This window comes from Syngnathoides biaculeatus, chromosome 2, assembly GCF_019802595.1.
Source record: "Syngnathoides biaculeatus isolate LvHL_M chromosome 2, ASM1980259v1, whole genome shotgun sequence".
In the NCBI taxonomy this organism is placed as follows: domain Eukaryota; kingdom Metazoa; phylum Chordata; class Actinopteri; order Syngnathiformes; family Syngnathidae; genus Syngnathoides; species Syngnathoides biaculeatus.
Genome location: NC_084641.1, coordinates 4,506,536 through 4,524,283, shown reverse-complemented (window position 1 = coordinate 4,524,283; position 17,748 = coordinate 4,506,536). Strand labels below are relative to the sequence as shown.

Sequence of the window (17,748 nt, the reverse complement as noted above, 5' to 3'; positions counted from 1 at the left end):
GTCTAAAGTAGATTTTCACAAAGGGTGTAAATGAACTGTATTAAAAGGGAGGGATTGGACAGGAGCAGGAGTGAAAGTCACCAGGATTGGAGTAAAAAGGGGGAAGCAAGGAAGGGAATGGTGCTATCAAATTTTGGCTCTGCAATGGGATCGATCTCTGTGAGAGGGAGGAGGAGTCAAAATCCACTCCAGTGTCAGCCTCCATGGGTGTCCAATAAGTCTTGGTAAGGCCCGATTTTCAACAAAATGTTTTTCCAACATTTTCTCAAAAACGCGGATACTGCCGTCGTGAGGTCGAATGCTTACTTGACTTTGTGTCGCTTCACTCCAGCCATGGCATGACGGAATGTTGCTGTGGAAGACCCCCTATGACCGCACCAGATGTTTATGAAATTCCATCAGAAAGCAGTGGTCAAAGGTGCTTGAAACATTTGCACGTCTGCTAAAGGCACCAAAACAAGGTCACTGGTCATAATTTCTTTTCCACATTACGGTTTCAAATTTCCATCATCTAAAATTATGCAGGAAGTCAGTGGGCACGGCTATCAGCATCACAAGTTAGAAATGAGTGAATTCATGTGGAAGGACAGACAGTGCAAGTCCATATGGGGCCACAGCTATGAGTCAGGCTGGTGGAGGAGTCGTCGTGGTGCTCGAAGCTCAAGGTGTCCCCCTCACGGCTGGGAGATAAACAAAATAATCTCCACGCTCACTAAGTACTCCAAATCCTTAAGCTCCTCCGCCACTTTTCACTGCTCATTCCAGTCATCGCCACTGTCAAGAACAAAGAGTCGTGGATGGGGGATAGAGGAATAACTGTAAGAAACCCAAAGCTTGCTAAATATACCGCCATTCTTCGAAAATGCTTGGCGGCGCCAAATACAAGCAACCTGATTGTGTGCTATTGTGTAAAATGTGTCTTTGATCATTTAAGGGTAAAGAAGATACTGTCGCGATCAATTATCAGAAGAGGCCATGGACTAATACAAGGATTGTTTTTATACTTATGTACACTTTATCAATATCAGAGGTGGGAAGTAACAAAGTACTTGTACTTCGTCACTGTACTGAAGTTGACTTTTCAGGTACTGTTCTGTATGTTGAGTATTTATCATTCATCAGTCATTCATTTTATTTTTACTTAAATATCTTTCTATTTAGTATATTTGAAAAATGAGCTTATTTTCAAATACTTCTAGTATGTGACAATGCAAAATTCAGAACATTGAAAAAAAAAAATCAACGTTAGCAAGGTCGTTGTTGGTAGACTTCACCAATACAAACTCCCCTTTCAGAAGAATGCCTGTGGCGACGCTAAGCTAGTAGAGGCAAAGTGTGAGCGCATTCCATGATTGTAGACGAATGACAGTCTGAAACCAAAATAGCCAGGATGCCTGCATCTTATGCTGCATATGGTTTCACACACATCAAACGATAACAAGGCAACTCCAAACTACAAAGAATCTACTCGACAAAGTAGTTCTGAGCATCCCAGACATAGAGTCATGATTGGTGCAGATTCTAATGGACATGTTGGTGAAGAAGAGATGGATAAGTTTGCTATCCAGGAAAGGAACTTGGAGTGACAGATGGTAGTAGACATTACCAAAAGGATCTGGTTGGAAGGGAAGAATCAGACTTGGTGGTGGAACCACACAGCACAGGTAATCATATACCCTGAAAGCATAGAGAAGAGGCAAAAGAAATGGACTGAGCTGCGACGTAGAGCAAAGGTGGCAATGGGCAAACAAGAGGCATATGATAGCATGTATGTGAGGTATAACACTAAAGAAGGAGAAAATGATCTCTACAGGTTGGCCAGACAGACGGATGGACATGGGAAGGATATGCAGCAGGTTAGGGTGATTAAGGATGGAAATGGAAATGTTGACTGGTGCCAAAAGTGTCCTGGACAGATGGAAAGAAATCTTTGAGGAGGTGATGAATGAGGAAAATGGGAGAGAATGAAGAGTAGAAGAGACGAGCGTGGTGGACCAGGAATTGGCAATGATTGTGGGAATGTCCTCATCACAATCACCTGGCCATCATAAGAGTATAATCATGTCATTGTTGAAATTCCAGTTGCTGTAAAAAGTTTTTCAACATTTGAAATATGTCAAGCAGCACACAATCGCCGTGCTTATGGAATCATTTAGCCATATGAAGTTCTGCCATGTGCCCATTCCAAAAATGTCCACTCTGTCAGCAAGCTCACATATTTTGCTTTTTGCATGTAGAGTGGCACGGTGGTCTAGTCTAGGTCTGGTTAGAGCGTCTCCCTCAAAGTGTTCTGAGGACCAGGGGTTCAAATCCTGGCTCCGCCTATGTAGAGCTTACATGTTCTCTCCATGCCTACGTGGGTTTAACATGCATTAATTCGGGTCTCTAAATTTCCCGTAGGTGTGAATGTGAGTGCAAATGCTTGTTCATATGTACCCTGCAATTGGCTGACAACAAGTTCAGGGTGTACCCCACCTCTTGGCCGAAGAGAGCACTCCTGCGACCCTTGTGGGAATAAGTGGCACAGATTGATGGATACACACATACAATATGAAGATGTCTGTATGTGTGCATGTGTGTGTGCTATGTATATACGTATTACTACGTTTGTGTGTATGTACATCTGTGTATATAGAAATTTTTGATGGTGCTGTGAACCTCAAACTTAGTCCAACTAACGGACGGGCGCCATGACTGTTTTTGAGTAGCGTGGTGCTTTAATATCAAATTCTTGGGGAAGCGAGCGAGCGAGCGAGGGAGGGAGAAGTTGAGATGTGAGTCATTCCTCGTCTGCGGGTGACTTGACTCCTTCCTCGTCATTATTATTGGCTCCATTCTCACCTCGTTTCTTCATCCATCCTTTTCTCGCCTGACATCCACTGTCTCTTAATTGTTTATCTCATTGTTCGCCCCTTTTTCTCTGCTGCATGTTGTCATTTGGAAACGCTGTCGTTTCACTTGTCTCCTAAATGACGGAGGCCGACCGAGGCGTCATCTGCTTGGCGTTGTCTGTTTGCTTGTGTGTGTGTGTTTGTGTTTGTCCATGTACATTAACAGCGTTCGCGGGCGTGTGTGTAGGAGGCACTACAATGCTAATAGTTCCTCTCCCTGACACACTAATGACTGCTTTGAGCTCTCTCTCTCTCTCCTCTCTCTCTCTCTCTCTCTCTCTGTCTCTCTCTCTGTCTCTCTCTCTGTCTCTCTCTCTCTCTCTCTCTCTCTCTCTCTCTCTTGTTCTCTCCCACTCCCTCCCTCCTGGAAATAATTAGCTCCCCCTCCTCCAACGATGACATCTATTATCATAATTCTCTCTCATCCTCGTTTGCTTCCATTTGTCATCGGCGGCATCCTTTTTTCTCATGCTTCCTATCCATCACTTTTATCGCCCTCGCTGAGAGCGGAGACGCCACCCCCTACGTTGGTGCGCATGATGAAGTCGCTGCAGAGGTTCTGATTCCGTCTGATCCACCGCGCTTGTGCTCATCAGTCGTCGGGGCTGCGTCCCAAATACTACAATTTGGCGCCGTTCTAAAATGCGACTCTCCTCTGTAAATGTTATGCATGTCACGCTAATTTTTTCCACGGAACGCATCGTAGTTTAGATTTCCCTCGGGGCCGACTGACTGGGAACTCTTATAAATGTATGATCCTCCTCATTGTTACATATACACGAGAACTTGATTAACTCATTTTAAAATCCAAAGCCGGTTAAAAACATGTTATGCACGACTATTCAATTGATTTTAAAAGGCAAAAACATGCTTGCAACATCTCAACATTACTAACGGTGAAGACAGTTTTGTAATTTTTGCAAGAAACATGAAGTCGATCAAATGATTTGCTGTGGCGGTCCAAATATGATGAGGTGGGCTGGCTCTGGCTCCCGGGACTTGAGTTTGACTATGAGGTTCTGCTCCACAGGATTTGCGGGGAAACTCAAAACGGCATTCATCAGTATTTTATTCTGTATTACTAATCAATAAATGTCAGCCAGCAACATCATTCTGTGGTGCCACGTTGGCCTTTATCTTAACATTTCGGTTTTCGTCACGTTTATTGTCACTCAACTCATGGTCGATGAGATTGAAAGTAGCTAATTTTTCAGTGCAAACTGACAAAAAAAGGAGTTGTCCGATCCTTTTCCACTTTTGCTTCTTGGCGCACAAATTCACGCAGTCGAGATTTGAAAGAGTTTTCATTTTGCTCGTGTTTCTTCCAGACCACCTGGCGTACGAGCTGCGCTGGTTTTTCACGCGACTTCGCGGCGGACAGACCACAACTCAAGTAGCCAGCGTTGACCGCTTCGGCGTCGTCGGAAAAGAGTTTCGCAACTCGTCCAGTGAGGTTTCCGTCCAACGCGAGGACACACACTCGTACACGTTGAGCGTCCACGACGCCCACGACAGGTGAGTGAGCACACGGTGCCTTTTTTTTGTCACCAATTTTCGTATACCTTTCTGTACTTTATTACATATTTCAGATGTGTTTTGCTTGAATACGTATTTTTCTGGAGACTTTATGCTTTTACCATCTACATTTGAAAACTAAAATATCTGTGCTTTGGCGTGTTACTTTTTTCAACCAACATAACATTTAAAAAAAAAAAAAAAAAAAGCCAAAGTCAACCGCGTTTGAACTCTTGATTGTTTTTGGAAGGACAAGAAGAGTCCTGGGATCAGGGTAGAAGTACAGTATTTTCACAATTCCCCACAGACTCAAATAAAAGGTCAGCAAATTTCAAATGATTTAAAAGTGATTACGGACAAATTTTTATTTTTTTGTAATACTGATCAACAAAGGACAAACATTTGGTTGAAGTAAAGGGGAAACTTTTTTTATCCAGAGCAAAGTGCCTGGTGCTTGAGCAACACAGAGTAGCTGTGTGTGCACATGCTGACGCAACAGGTTTGGAGAATCAAAATATACCCAATTTATGGCCTTAATTAATAGAAATTGTTTAATGATGTTGACTATAAAACATTACTTGTAGGGAGTATGTTGTGCCAAAAACAACTGCCCTTTAATTGTAAGCAGCCCTCGGCACACAAGTTGCAAAAAGCTTGCGATCATATCAGCATCTTGAGACTATCTCGGCGAAGTTGAGCTGCTCACTGGACGTGGTTTAGAGAGATTTGCCAACAAATGGGCCTTTTGTGAACAAAAATACTCATGGCTATTTTGGGTTCACCTCTTGAAAATTGGGAGCAAATACAAAAGTGTTGATATTTTTCTTTAGTGCATCTTGTCACAATATAACTTAAAAAAGGACAGTTTATTTTCTTCTTACTCTTTTTAATTGCATTTCAGAGTCTGTATTTTATTTACTTTTATTTTTTTACTTAGTGTGTAGCATAATAGCCACATTTTGCTTAACCAAGTTTGTTTTGGACACTTTACTCCTTTTGATGTGACTTTCCAGGTCTCCGAGCCTGACTGGGTTTATATTCCATGAGCATTTCTTGCATGCGTTCAGGACCTAACCCATTTTGTGATTTTTAGACCGGTAGCAGAACTTTAAAGTCTATTCTAAAGCAATTTGTTCCTATTTTATTTGGCTGTACCACCACTTACTGTAAATGTGGTGAGCAGCTCTTTTTCCGACTCTCCTTGTGATTCCGAGCATCTCAATGTGTGTTGTAGTGACAGTGGCGAATATCACTGTGTGGCCACTCCCTGGTACCTGTCGGCCTCCACAGGAGCGTGGACCCAAGCTGGGGAGCTGACGTCATCCCGAATCTTCCTTACAGTCCGATTCGCCGGTGAGGAGCGTGTACAATCAATGCGATGATGTGCTTTTTCTAACACAAATTCACCAATTCTTCTGCTTTTTTCTTTAATTTACAGTGTGGGAGTCCTTAAAGTTGCCCCTCTTGTATGGTGTTTCAGCATCAATAGGTAAAATAACACACACGCATGCCTGAATAACAGCTGCTCGCGTCATTATACTGTGGATTTAAATAAGGTCAGAAGATGAAGCCAGTCGACGAATTGTGCTACGACTGGCTGTTCTTGTTGATTGTATTCCAAATTTCTGATCAAATATTTTGGCTATACAAATATCCGGGGGGGTCAGTGGCACACAAAGCAGTGGGATAATATGGGCAGTCTTAAAAAAATATAATATATTACTGCCATCCACACTGTCCCACGAGTAAGGACTCGAACCTGAGGCCCGATTTCAACCAAATTGTAATCATAAAATGTACCTTTTTTCCTCCCTTTATATTAAGGCATACACATGGTAGTTATGTTTTTTTGAATTTCTCTCCTCTGCAAGCGGCCCTTCAAAGTTTTTGAGAGTTTGAGAAGCTCCGCTTCGTGCAGCTGCCTGCAGTTGAAGCAGCGGCGATAATGTCCAATTTTTCATCGCTGTCCCGTCTGCAGGTGTGGGCCTCTTCTCGATGGTCCTCGGCCTGGTTTGCGCCCAGTGCTGCTGTCGCAACGCGGCGCACACTCCACGCTCCCGCAACAAGTTGATGGACCTGGAGATGGACTGACAAATACTTTCCCCTGCACCTTCGCACTGCAGCACTTCCAGAAACACGCACACGCACGGCAGACGTGCCCCCGTCAACGACTTGTGGGACACCCGAGGACGTTGGGAGTAAAACGGGCGGCACGTTCCTTTCGAAGGCGAACTGAAGCTGTCAGAGTGCTTCCCGCGCTACTCGCAACCATTTCAGCTCTGCAGCGGAGGAGCAGGGATTCTTTTTTTTTTTTTTTTTTTTTTTTTTAACTTTTAGAGTCACAGGAGGTTTCACTGCCATGTGGAAATAAAGGACCACTTTTGTAGCGAAGACTAACAAATGAATGGCTCGGGCTGTCCCATGCGAACGAGAGCAGTGTTTTGAATGCTTTCGTTGGCCTTTGGGTTCATAAAAGGAAGTGACAGTCCAGACCCACCACCGACCGGTGGGACAGTTCGCTCGGCCCGAGCCTGATTTCTGCGGCACGGACTGTCCTTCCTCGCACGCAAGAGGCATTGCACTACCAACCCTGAGTGTTCCTACCTTAACAAATGGAAGATAACTACCTTTTATTCTCAGATCTGTTTTTTTTTTTTCCTGGGATTAAGAGATTTTAAAGTCAGACAGATTTTTATGCTTCCCAAGGAGACATGCAGTCTGCGTGATTGTGTGCATGCATGCGTGTGTGTGCAATGTCACTTTTGGAGAAATGTTTGTTGTGCAGGTGTGCATGTTGTGTTTTCTCGCAGGAGCTGTTTTCAGGGTTACATCAAACGCTCCTAAAAGATGCTGTCACTCCACTAATATAGTCATTACCCCGCCCACCCACACAAAAATTAAATGTTCCTTTTAATTTGGCCCTATTCAAATCATTTCATTTTCCAATAACGAATGGGTCTGCTATCGTTGCTGCGTGGAAGAGAAGCAAGACAAATTCATTATTTGCAGACCTCGTCGAGATTTTTTTTTTTTTTGTGGTGCCTTGAGATACGAGTTTAACTCGTTCAGTAACCATGTGTTTAACTCAAAACACTCTAAGATCTAAGATCAGATTTTTCCAGTCAAATGAATAGAGAATCCAATTTTAATCCTATTGATCTCTTACAGCATCCACCCGCTCAAAGGCAACCAACATTTTTTTTGTGTGTGCTATAATACGGAACTGTAAAACCAGAATGTAAAGAACTCAAAGGCTACATTGTGAACAGTACAATGCAGGCCCTCTTTCATATATGTGGATAAATCTCTTTGTCCTCTACGAGTGCAGTCTGGACGTTCAGGTCGCGCTCATCCGACATATACGTCATTCAAAGTTAAAATTGTTGAATTAAACCGACAAGCCACAAAAAGCAAACGGAAGACAAACAAGCAGAAAACAGCCAGCAACCAAAAGAAAGTGTTTTACAACTGATACATGGAAGAAAATGTTGGCCTTGGTGGGTTAAAATCCTTGAAATCCCCACAAATGCGTCATGAGGAGCAGCCTGTTTTACTTCAGTCAAGATGGCGGCTCACATATGCGTATGATGTCACATTTGTGCGCATTGGTGTCACTGAACAAACACATTACATTACATTTATATTGTAATGTCAAGGACTACATAAAAAGATTGGCTGTATTTAACAAAGAATCCAAATAGAATGTGAACATAGCCTCTGTAAACAGTATTTTTTTTCCCAGAATATATGCCAGTCAGTATTGTTAGATTGTCTATCTACATGTTGCTCCACCATTTGTATACAAACATCTGTTGCTTAACGCTTTATAACATAGATGCCTGTCTCTGGCATTTCCTATTCCGTGTTAACATTAAAATAGCAGAAATTATGTGACTGTTTTAAGTACCCAAGGTCTTTCGAAAACTTCAAGTGGGTGTCGCAAAAGCCAGTTTTTCAAGATTTTGCAAAGTTGCGTTGACTGCCATCGCACAGGGCCCATATTTCAGATCAAAATATATTTTTTAAAACTCCTGAACGACTTCTTCATATGGAAAAGCCCGCGAGTGGTCTCTCTTGTATCTCAAGGCACGTTCCTCATTGGCTGGCGTTGCTCAAATGGAACCGGGTAATTTTTTTGGTCCTCTTGACAGACTTTCAAGCAGCAAAAATACTCTGTCAACTTCGACGAGCAATATTGTGTGCTGCTGAATGAATTTTCGCCTCAGGGCCTGATCGGTGAAACAATCTTACATGATTCAAACCGTGCACTCCGTTCAAACTTTATTTCACGCGCACATGTGTCGGAATACATTCAAATCTTTTGTGCCAGTTGTCAATTGTAACAAATTCCAAGGACAGACTTCCTTCTTTTCATGTCATTTTATTGCAATGCGTATTTTTGAATGGCTGGATTTGTAAAATGCCGATTTCAATTTCTATATGTAACGCCCATTTAGTCCAACACTAAGTTCTAATAAAAGTGGCGTTCTCTCTGGACTGGCTGTGCTTCGTCCTGCGCCAAGCAGATGGTTTTTCGTGAATGATTGAGGCGGCGGGTGTTGCTTTGTTTGGCAGGGGCGACATTTGGGCCCCGGCTTGGCCCAAAATGGCTTTTTCAAGAGCAGGGTTCCCACACGGTGCAAATGTGGGCCACGTTGCTTTTCGTCGGCATGTGTGCTTCAAGCCATCAATCATTTTTTTTCCAAACAACTTTACAAACTCGCCTGTGCTGTTTTATAATTCAACAATGGGCTGCGTCTTCCGATCTCCCGTCCTCTTGTTCGTCTTCCGAGGATTCACCCTTTTTGTTCATATTCTTTCATCCTTCCTCCACCGACTTGTGCACATCTTTCCTCCTCGCAAACAATCACCTCTCAGCCTCCGTGAAAAATGCGAATCTCTCATGCTTTGATTTTCTCACCTCTTTTCTGCCAATCTGTCCCGTGCCCTGTGGTTCGCATCTCACGCAGGTTTTGGTGGCTTCTGGTATGCTTGCGTGTGGTTCTAGGGTGTTGTCTTGGGGTCCACTTGAGCCAGTTTCCTGGTCCTGCCATGTGTCTTCATTGCTGTGATGGGTCATTTAGTGATGTGGTCTTGTTGCAACTTTCGCAATCGTCTTCTTCAGCTCGTGCTTCAGTCTGGCAGCGAGACACTTGAAAGTCCTCAACATGTTCTGTGAATTTCTTTTTATTGTCATCAATTTGAAATCTTTACACAAGCACTATCATTCACCAAATGGGCGTTATCTTATTTAATCCTCTGCCCGAACCAAATGTTTTTTGTCTGTTGAAATGCCAAAGTCCCTGAAGCACTTCTGGAGGGAGAGACTGGGAAGTGAATCTCCACGATCATGGGGAAGACATTTTCTCACAGGTACATGGAAAATGCTTGCCCGGGTTGTCGTTGAGTTGTTAGCGAAAGCTAATGGCTTGTCTGCTAGCAAACGTCAGCATGTTATCCATTTCAGTAAGTGAAAGAGCACGTCTGCTATTTTTGCTCTAATTTAGACTCTTGGCCAGACAGTTTAACGGCTGTCCTTTTTTTTTTGGGGGGGGGGGAGGGTCCAAACGAATGGTTCCCTGTCTATGTGGTGTGGAGCATACCTCTAAATTGGAGCATAAATAGTTGATTCTTCCACACCAAATCTTGCTAGTGTCCTAACTAAGCAGTGTCCCGCACACCCATGAAGGGTTTGAGAGGGGAAATGTCAGTCAGCAGTTGCCATTGATTCGATGAAATGACCTGGAGTAATGAGAATATTCACAGGCCTCTGCTCCATTAAGCCGAGCAACAGAAATTCAATCAATTAGCCATTCCCTCAATGATTATTTTTTAGATGAATTTCCAACACATCAATTTGAGAATCAACTTCCCTTGTAGAACTACAAATTACGGATGGCGCCACGTCTCGCTATGAAGTTAAGTGACCTCCCGTGACGTCACCTTTACAGCAAAATCATTGTTTTCTGGCATGGAAAAGTTTCTTTTTGCCACCTGGAAGTAAATGCGGCGACTTGGTCATCAAGGTCAATTAAATGAGGACTTCGGACAGCGACAACCCTGACCCTGGACTGTGCACACGAGGACCCCAAGTGGTGCTCAAGCACATACCTTCTTTCATGTTTGAAATATAGTGGGCATTTGGTTCTCCTGTATAAAGATTTTATTTGACATCTATGATTTGGATTTTTGTTTATTCTTCTGACTAATACCTTTGAACCATAAGCCCCACAGATGCTGCAGAAGCTCTCTGAAGACCGAAGAACGCGTGTTGAAAAAAGAAAAAAAAAACATTGGGAGAACCCTTCTAGAACTGCGGAAATTTGGGTAAAGCAGAGGTGCTTGACTCAATGCTGGCAGTGGTCTTTTGTCTCCTATTTAACATGACATGTGATGGTTTGTAAAGGTTGTCCACGCTTGGTCTCATTTTTATTTATGACAGAAACCTACGAATTGAACAGTGCTTCGACTTTACATCTATGGTTGATTCCTCTCACGTTATTTAGTAATTGTTATTGATTGCATTAACAGAAATAAATACATAATCCTTACACTACTGCTTTTTTCTTCTTTTGTCAATTTTGGCGATGGGTGCCCTTTTTTTGGGGGGGGGGTGTCTTAGGACCTTACCCCAAAAGTGCATGTGCCAGACCTGTTTGCCTTATTTGGGCACGGACTCCATTTTAGTGAGTGAAACATGATGGAAAGCATCCAGCTCACTCGAAGTCTGTTGGAATGTGATTTGCGCCGGCCAGTCAGAGCAAAAGGCTTGTGATAATCCATCTGTACCGTCTTCTGGAGTTCAGGGTGAGCTGCTGGAGCCCGTCCCAGCTGGCTGGGCTAAAAATAATCCCTTGCCAAATATTTCACCATGTGGCCTATGAGGGGTTAATACAGTTTTAAAAGTGCTAAGGTTTGCTGGGTGTTGTGAGGGAAAACAATGCAACTGAAACTGTACGCGTGTCTTTGTGTGAATGTCTGTCTTTTGTCCACAAATGACAAAAAGGTGTGCCTATTGCCACATGACCCTTGTTTGTATTGCCAGCCACAGTTTGTTGGCTCCACGCTGGATTCTTGTTTTTGTGTATTTTGGCATCAGCTTGCTCTTTTGGCCCAGCAAAGCAAGATTAAAAGCAACACCTGAGCAAGCGCAGTGAGGCTTCGCTTTGGAATTGTGACTGAATCATGTGTGCGCTGCCCTCACCAAATCCTCACAACTCTTGTGTGTGCGTGTGTATGTGATTTCATTTGATTGTAATATTACTTGACTTTCTTATTCTTTTGTATTAAAATGCATGAGAAATATCAGGTGCCGTTGTGACATTTCAAGGCAATTTTTTGGAGTACTTGTGGCCACTCTTGGTAATCTAACCACAACTCTGAAGTTTTAATAAGAGGTTCTCAAACTTTTAGATTGGATATTTATTAACCACATGGGTGCAAAAAACGCAACCAGTGCTGACAACTCTGCAAAAATAAATAAAAATCATATTTAGCAGCTTTTACAACGGGCCTAGTGACTGTCAAAAGAGCGACAAGCGAGTTTAATTTCCACTCAGAAGATGAGCGGAATCATTTTCCTTTTTTTTTTTTCCGCTCCCTATGACAAGGAAAAAGCTTGGCGGAAGGCAGTCACAGATGTGTCGCAAAAGCAGAAATTTATCCATGTTAGAAAACCTTTAGCCCAAGGCTTGTTCTCTCTTCCAAGCCACAAATATTTTTACTGAGCTCGTCTTGCCTCACTCGGACAACTGTGCTTGAGATAAGATCGGATGTCGCTCATCACATTTATGTGTTATGCCGCAATCATGTCAGAGCTTTTGATTGGCCCAAAACTGAAGTAGCAAGGAGTCACTGGTTAAATACAAGGGTGTCAAACTCAAGACCGGGGGAGTCAAATCTGGCCCACCACATCATTTTATGTGGCCTGTTAGAGCAAACCATTTCCAACAACTTCCATGATTCACGCTAAAATCTTGACAAACCATCAAATGTGATAAATAATAGTTTTGGGTTTTTTTTTTTTTTGATAGGGGTGGAAGGGTTTAACATTAGCCCTGTTCAATGTTAAAGGGCAGTGGAATTCAATGCCAGGTCACGCAAAAACTCTTTTTCTTTCATGAGAATCTACTGCACGTCAAACATTTAATGAGTAAATGTCGAGTTTTACAAAATGAAAAACATGAGTTTGACAGCGCTACTTTAGCAGCTGCACATATTGTAGGTCCTTTAAAAACTGATACTACTCATTCCAAATGATTTGTCGACCGCTAAATTATGGCTCATGGACCCCATTTAAAGAAGCACCACTTTCATTTTTAGTGCGTCGCAAATTTCCATGGCCTTTTAGGAAGCCTAAATCAAATGGTGAGCGCAGATGTAGAGCAGAAAGCTGTTTGCCACAAGTAAACATGTTCAGGCCATCCGTAACGTTCACCACGCTTTTCTTTGTGTGGAGCGGGATCTGGCGTTTGTTATACCTTGTCGGAGCTGTCGCAGGCGCTTTCACCTTCAGCGTGACCGTTCCTTACATGGTGCGTTACGCACACGCGTGGACACAAATAAACGCTCGTGTCAACTTGAGTGGACGTTGGCGTGCGGCCTGCACTGACCACAAATACGACTCAGCTCATCTTTCTGGTGGTTCCAAATACTCTTGATGAATGCGTCTGGTTGGACTGCGCTCCATTGACTCTCGCTCCCTTGTGAGTAAAGGACGGAACGAAATCCGCCATATGTGGAAGGTCATGTGACCAAAACACGATAGCTGACTTCCTGTGTATGCTATGTTACGTATCAAAACTTGGATTGATTGCACGATTGTTAAACTTGCTGGGGAATAAAATCTTTATGGCTGGTGTGGACAAATGTCAAATGCACATATATTATGTACTTATACGAGTATGATAATGATAAGAATGGAACAAAAACAGGTGTTATTGTCATAGGGAGGCTCTGTTGTGACATCATGTTAAAATAAACGTTTCAAATTCCAACGGAGGCTTTGAAAGGGTCCACGTGGCCTTTCAGTTTTTGTTCACGTTCCAGTCTCAGAGAGTGCACATTGCAAATATTATCATCGCAAGCAAAAAATATTTTCAGAGCAAGTCATAACTTTTTTTTTTTTGGCTTGAATTGGGTGATGCGTCTCATGCCTTATATTTTGCTTGCAATTCATGAAGATCTTTATGACATAATTAGTTGCTCCTCGGCACTTGATATCTTGTTTATCAAATGTCAAAGTTGAATTCCACCGTAAGGCCTCCGACAAGCACCTACACGTTCTTTGCCAACAGTCTGTGGTGACACCCCGGCTAGCTATCGACCGCGAGAATCTTCGCTAATGCTCCCTAAGCGAAGTTAAATTCACTTGAAGTCGTGATGTAGCTGGAAAAACTTCCGCAGCGCTCGACTCCCTAACAACTTCACAAAATCATCTGATGAAATCTTAGCCCAGTGTGTGTGCAACGATTTTGAACAGAAGCGCTCTTGTGACGTCTTATATCATGAAATCAGGGGCAAAGAATCGAGGACATCAAATGTCTCCAATTTCAGATGGCTGCATTGTAAATGCGCTCGACCTGCCGCCGCCCTCGACCCGTGCCAAAGCCCGATGTCTCGTTGACTGGCTGAAAATACACACGGAGGCAGACTAGATATTAGCTGGGTAATCTGCAACGTACACACTTTGAACCAAAGAACTACCCATTAATAGACAACCAGACATCATTGGCTTTCGTCTTAATGTGTCACATATACCAACAAGAATGGGACTCAATGGAGCCTCTTTTTGACTCTTTCAAGATCAGTCCATTGGCTCATTGAGCACGTATGTGAGGCAGCAAACACACACACCTTCTAAATGAACTATTTTTATTTCATTTTGTGTTATGGTTGGGTCACCGTGTGGAGACGGCACCTGTTTCCATGCCAAGGATACACAGACAGTCTGTCGAAAAGGAACTAAATGTTTGTAATTTACTGTGGAGGCCTGCAGCATTTCCATTTTGTTATTCAAGCGGTCAAGATGACACGACTTGCAAGGAGAGTGAGCAACTCAGCGTGTCTTGTTCGGCATGGCGCTTCAATGACAAAGCGCGTAACGCTCCACAAGCATACTTGAAATGTCTTGTTTGGAATAACCATGACTTTTTGCATGTGAATACGTTTTTAATATTTTACGAGATGCACTTTGTCTTTCAGAATAAGTGCATTATACAGCAAGTGCAATGTTAACTGCATACATTTTGCTAAATTTGCAGTGTTCATCATAGGTGTCATTTGTAAGTGTACTATTTGATTATTGTCGGGCACATGAATATTACAGTACTATCGAGTATGATTGAAAAAAAATGGTTTGTGGACGCTGGAAGATTTATATTTGAGCACCTGTGCCATAGAGGAGGGGTGGCCAACCCGCGGCTCTCGAGCCGCACGTGGCTCTTTGCCTCCTTTCGTGCAGTTCTCGTGAAGGCAAGAAAGCATATCGTAGTTCTGTTTGTGTGCGCACACGCGCTTTACTTGAGTTCATTTCGGTATTTGCTTGCACGCTTTGTTTGAGTTTATTATAGTTGTTACGGGTATTGTGACAAGCTCAATGTGTGTGTGCGTTGCCATGTGAGTGAGACGAGACTGCTTGGGGGGGTGGGGGGGTCGCAATGGCAACCAGGGAAGAGTGGTTTTACCATTCCCTCCACCCAGCTCAGCAGTGCAACAAGAGAAGGAAAAATTAACCCCAAGCAGGATGACCTCGGCATGGAGAATACGCCTCCCCTGTGTCTCCTGACCACAGTTGACTTGACCGCGGCAGGAAAGGTTAGCACGGTGTTTTCGCAAAACTGGCTTTCGCATTGAATGGAAATCGCTCAAAGTTTCCCAGTCGTATGTTGATCTTAGGAAAAAAAAAATGTCAATTTCTCCCTCAAAATGCCAGGGAAAAATGCACAGTTAAAAAAAATACATTTCTGCATGAATGCAGCACGTTTTACCAGTGAATGAGAGCTCTTTTTTTTTGGGGGGGGGGGGGAGCGCAACGACCAGCCAGCTACTCTGCCTTTTGTGTCAGACGTCTATTGCGCATTTCAAAGCTTCAAATCTTCACTTCAACTCACTCCACGCTAACATCGACCTGGAATTTCCAAAAGAGACTAAACTTCGCAGTCACACGTGAGTCACTTTGAAAAGTCACACCAAAAAGCAGGTGCAGTTTTAAAATTAAAAAAATGAAGCATCTCGAGACTAACGCTTGCGTCATATCAAGTGGCTTGGAACATTGCAAGGGCCAACAAACAGGGTAATTTATTTAAAAAAAAAAAAAAAAGCCTCGTGATGTCAATGAAATCTTGTGTCCTGAAAACCAAAATCTTAAACACATGGTATCAGAACTTCAACTGTCCCATCTCACTGTTGAGCAGAGAATATCGTACATTAGCATGGCGACTGATACATGGTTGCACTCAGATCTCCAATCCTGAGTATTTTAATATGTTGGATTTGATGAGAGTTGTGACATACAAGACAAGACTTGGTTGAACTGGTACTTTGTCTGTGTGAGAGAGCACACAATTTTTTTTTTTTTAGAATACTGCTACTACTACTACTACTCTGGAGGAGTATTTTTCTTGTTATAATGTTGGTGTGTGACATTTAAAATACATCTGGCTGAGCAAAAGTATGTGTCTGAGGACGAAATAATGTTTGTGTGTATGATGTGGCTCTTTGCCGTAAGACAGTAAAAAATGTGGCTCTTCATCTCTGACTGGTTGGCCATCTCTGCGAGAGTCCAAACTGACCACCAGATCAAACACTCGCCTGCTTGTTTTCATTAGGGGGGGAAAGAACCATCACGCCACAGGGGAGAACATGAAAAGTCCATGCACAAATGCCAGAGCCCGATATGAACCCACGAATACTGAACTTGCGCAAAGTACTCGTTCACGCTTATGCTTTGCAAATGAACACTGAAGTCAAAAGCAAAGCGTAACCTCACGGGCTCCTGTCCTGTCCTGTTCGCCATAAACAGAATCGTGTCGCCAAAATCTGGGTCGAGTCATCGTGAAAGTGCCACAACAAGTTTTTTGGGCTCGTGTGGCCGGCCCGGCGCCATCAGTCAGCGGATTTCACGGTCACATAAACCCTGAGAGCGGGGAACATGTGTACACCAAGCAGCCAAGCCCATTCCTCATAAAATAAAGTACATCTTCCATTACGCAGCACGCTTTGTACTGTATTGGCAAACTTAAACGTCGTGAGTTAGAATACATGGAGTCCTCGGTCTACGACCGAGATCCGTTCCCACACTGGCGACATAACCCGAATTTTTTTGCGTGAGTCGTAATTCACTGTTAAAGCCAAAATTTACGATGACAGCTGGGATTGGCTCCAGCACTCCGATGACCCTTGTGAGGATAAGCAGCTCCAAAATTTGGTGGTGTGGGTACTTTGTATAAAAAACTAAAATACATTAAAATAAAATAAAAAATAAATAAAATGCTGCACTTACAATTACTGCGAGAGATGGATGGTGAAGAATGAGGGGAGGCTGTGCTTAACAATAAGCTATGATTTAGCTATTGCTAAGGACTGCCATTGATATTTATATTTTTTTTCTTTCCATATGACTTTATTTCATGTATTTTTAAGTTTTATATGAGTATTCTTTTTATATTTTCCTTGATAGTACCACTTTCGTGTGTATATGAATCCATATCTATGTTATACTTCTTTTATATAACCATGCAGCATTGTGGGACTGTGTAAATAGAAAATCCACACAATGAGGCGGCACAGTGGCTCAGCTGGAAAGCGTCGGTCTCACAGTTCTGAAGTCCCGGGTTCAATCCCAGACTCGCCTGTGTTGAGTTTGCATATTCTCACTGTGCCTATGTGAGTTTTCTCTGGGCACGCTGGTTTTCTCCCACATCCCAAAAACATGCACCATTAACTGGACACTCTAAATTGCCCGTAGGTGTGATTGTGAATGCGACTGTTCTCCGTCTCCATGTGCCCTGTGATTTGCTGGCAACCAATTCAGGGTGTGCCTCCTGCCCGTTGACAGCTGGGATAGGCTCCAGCACTCCCTGCGACCTTTGTGAAGATAAGCGGCAAAGAAAATGGATGGATGGATGATTATAAAAAGGTCTATAGCTGTGTATTTGTAATGGGATATATCGAACAATTGTGTATGCAGTGATGTAGAAGCATCCATCCAGTAATTTTAATTTATTCAGGTAAAATCAAACCAACATCAGTTCACTTCCAGCCACAGACTGTTACTGAATGTTACAGATTCATATACAGAATAATGGTGGCAAGATGGTGAAGAATGATGGGGCGGGACTGA

At 43.0% G+C, this 17,748-nt stretch overlaps 1 protein-coding gene across 1 annotated transcript in view; it reads left to right on the top strand.

Annotated features, from left to right (window-relative positions):
* LOC133504993 (prostaglandin F2 receptor negative regulator-like) overlaps positions 1 to 8,903 on the top strand; it is a 45,569-nt gene extending 36,666 nt beyond the window's left edge. Inside the window, exons 12-15 of the mRNA XM_061827784.1 lie at positions 4,220 to 4,406; positions 5,641 to 5,759; positions 5,845 to 5,895; positions 6,385 to 8,903. Coding sequence (XP_061683768.1) covers positions 4,220 to 4,406; positions 5,641 to 5,759; positions 5,845 to 5,895; positions 6,385 to 6,497 — 470 coding nt within the window. The 3' untranslated portion in view covers positions 6,498 to 8,903. The remainder of the gene's footprint in view (positions 1 to 4,219; positions 4,407 to 5,640; positions 5,760 to 5,844; positions 5,896 to 6,384) is intronic.
* The last annotated feature ends 8,845 nt before the right edge of the window (positions 8,904 to 17,748 follow it).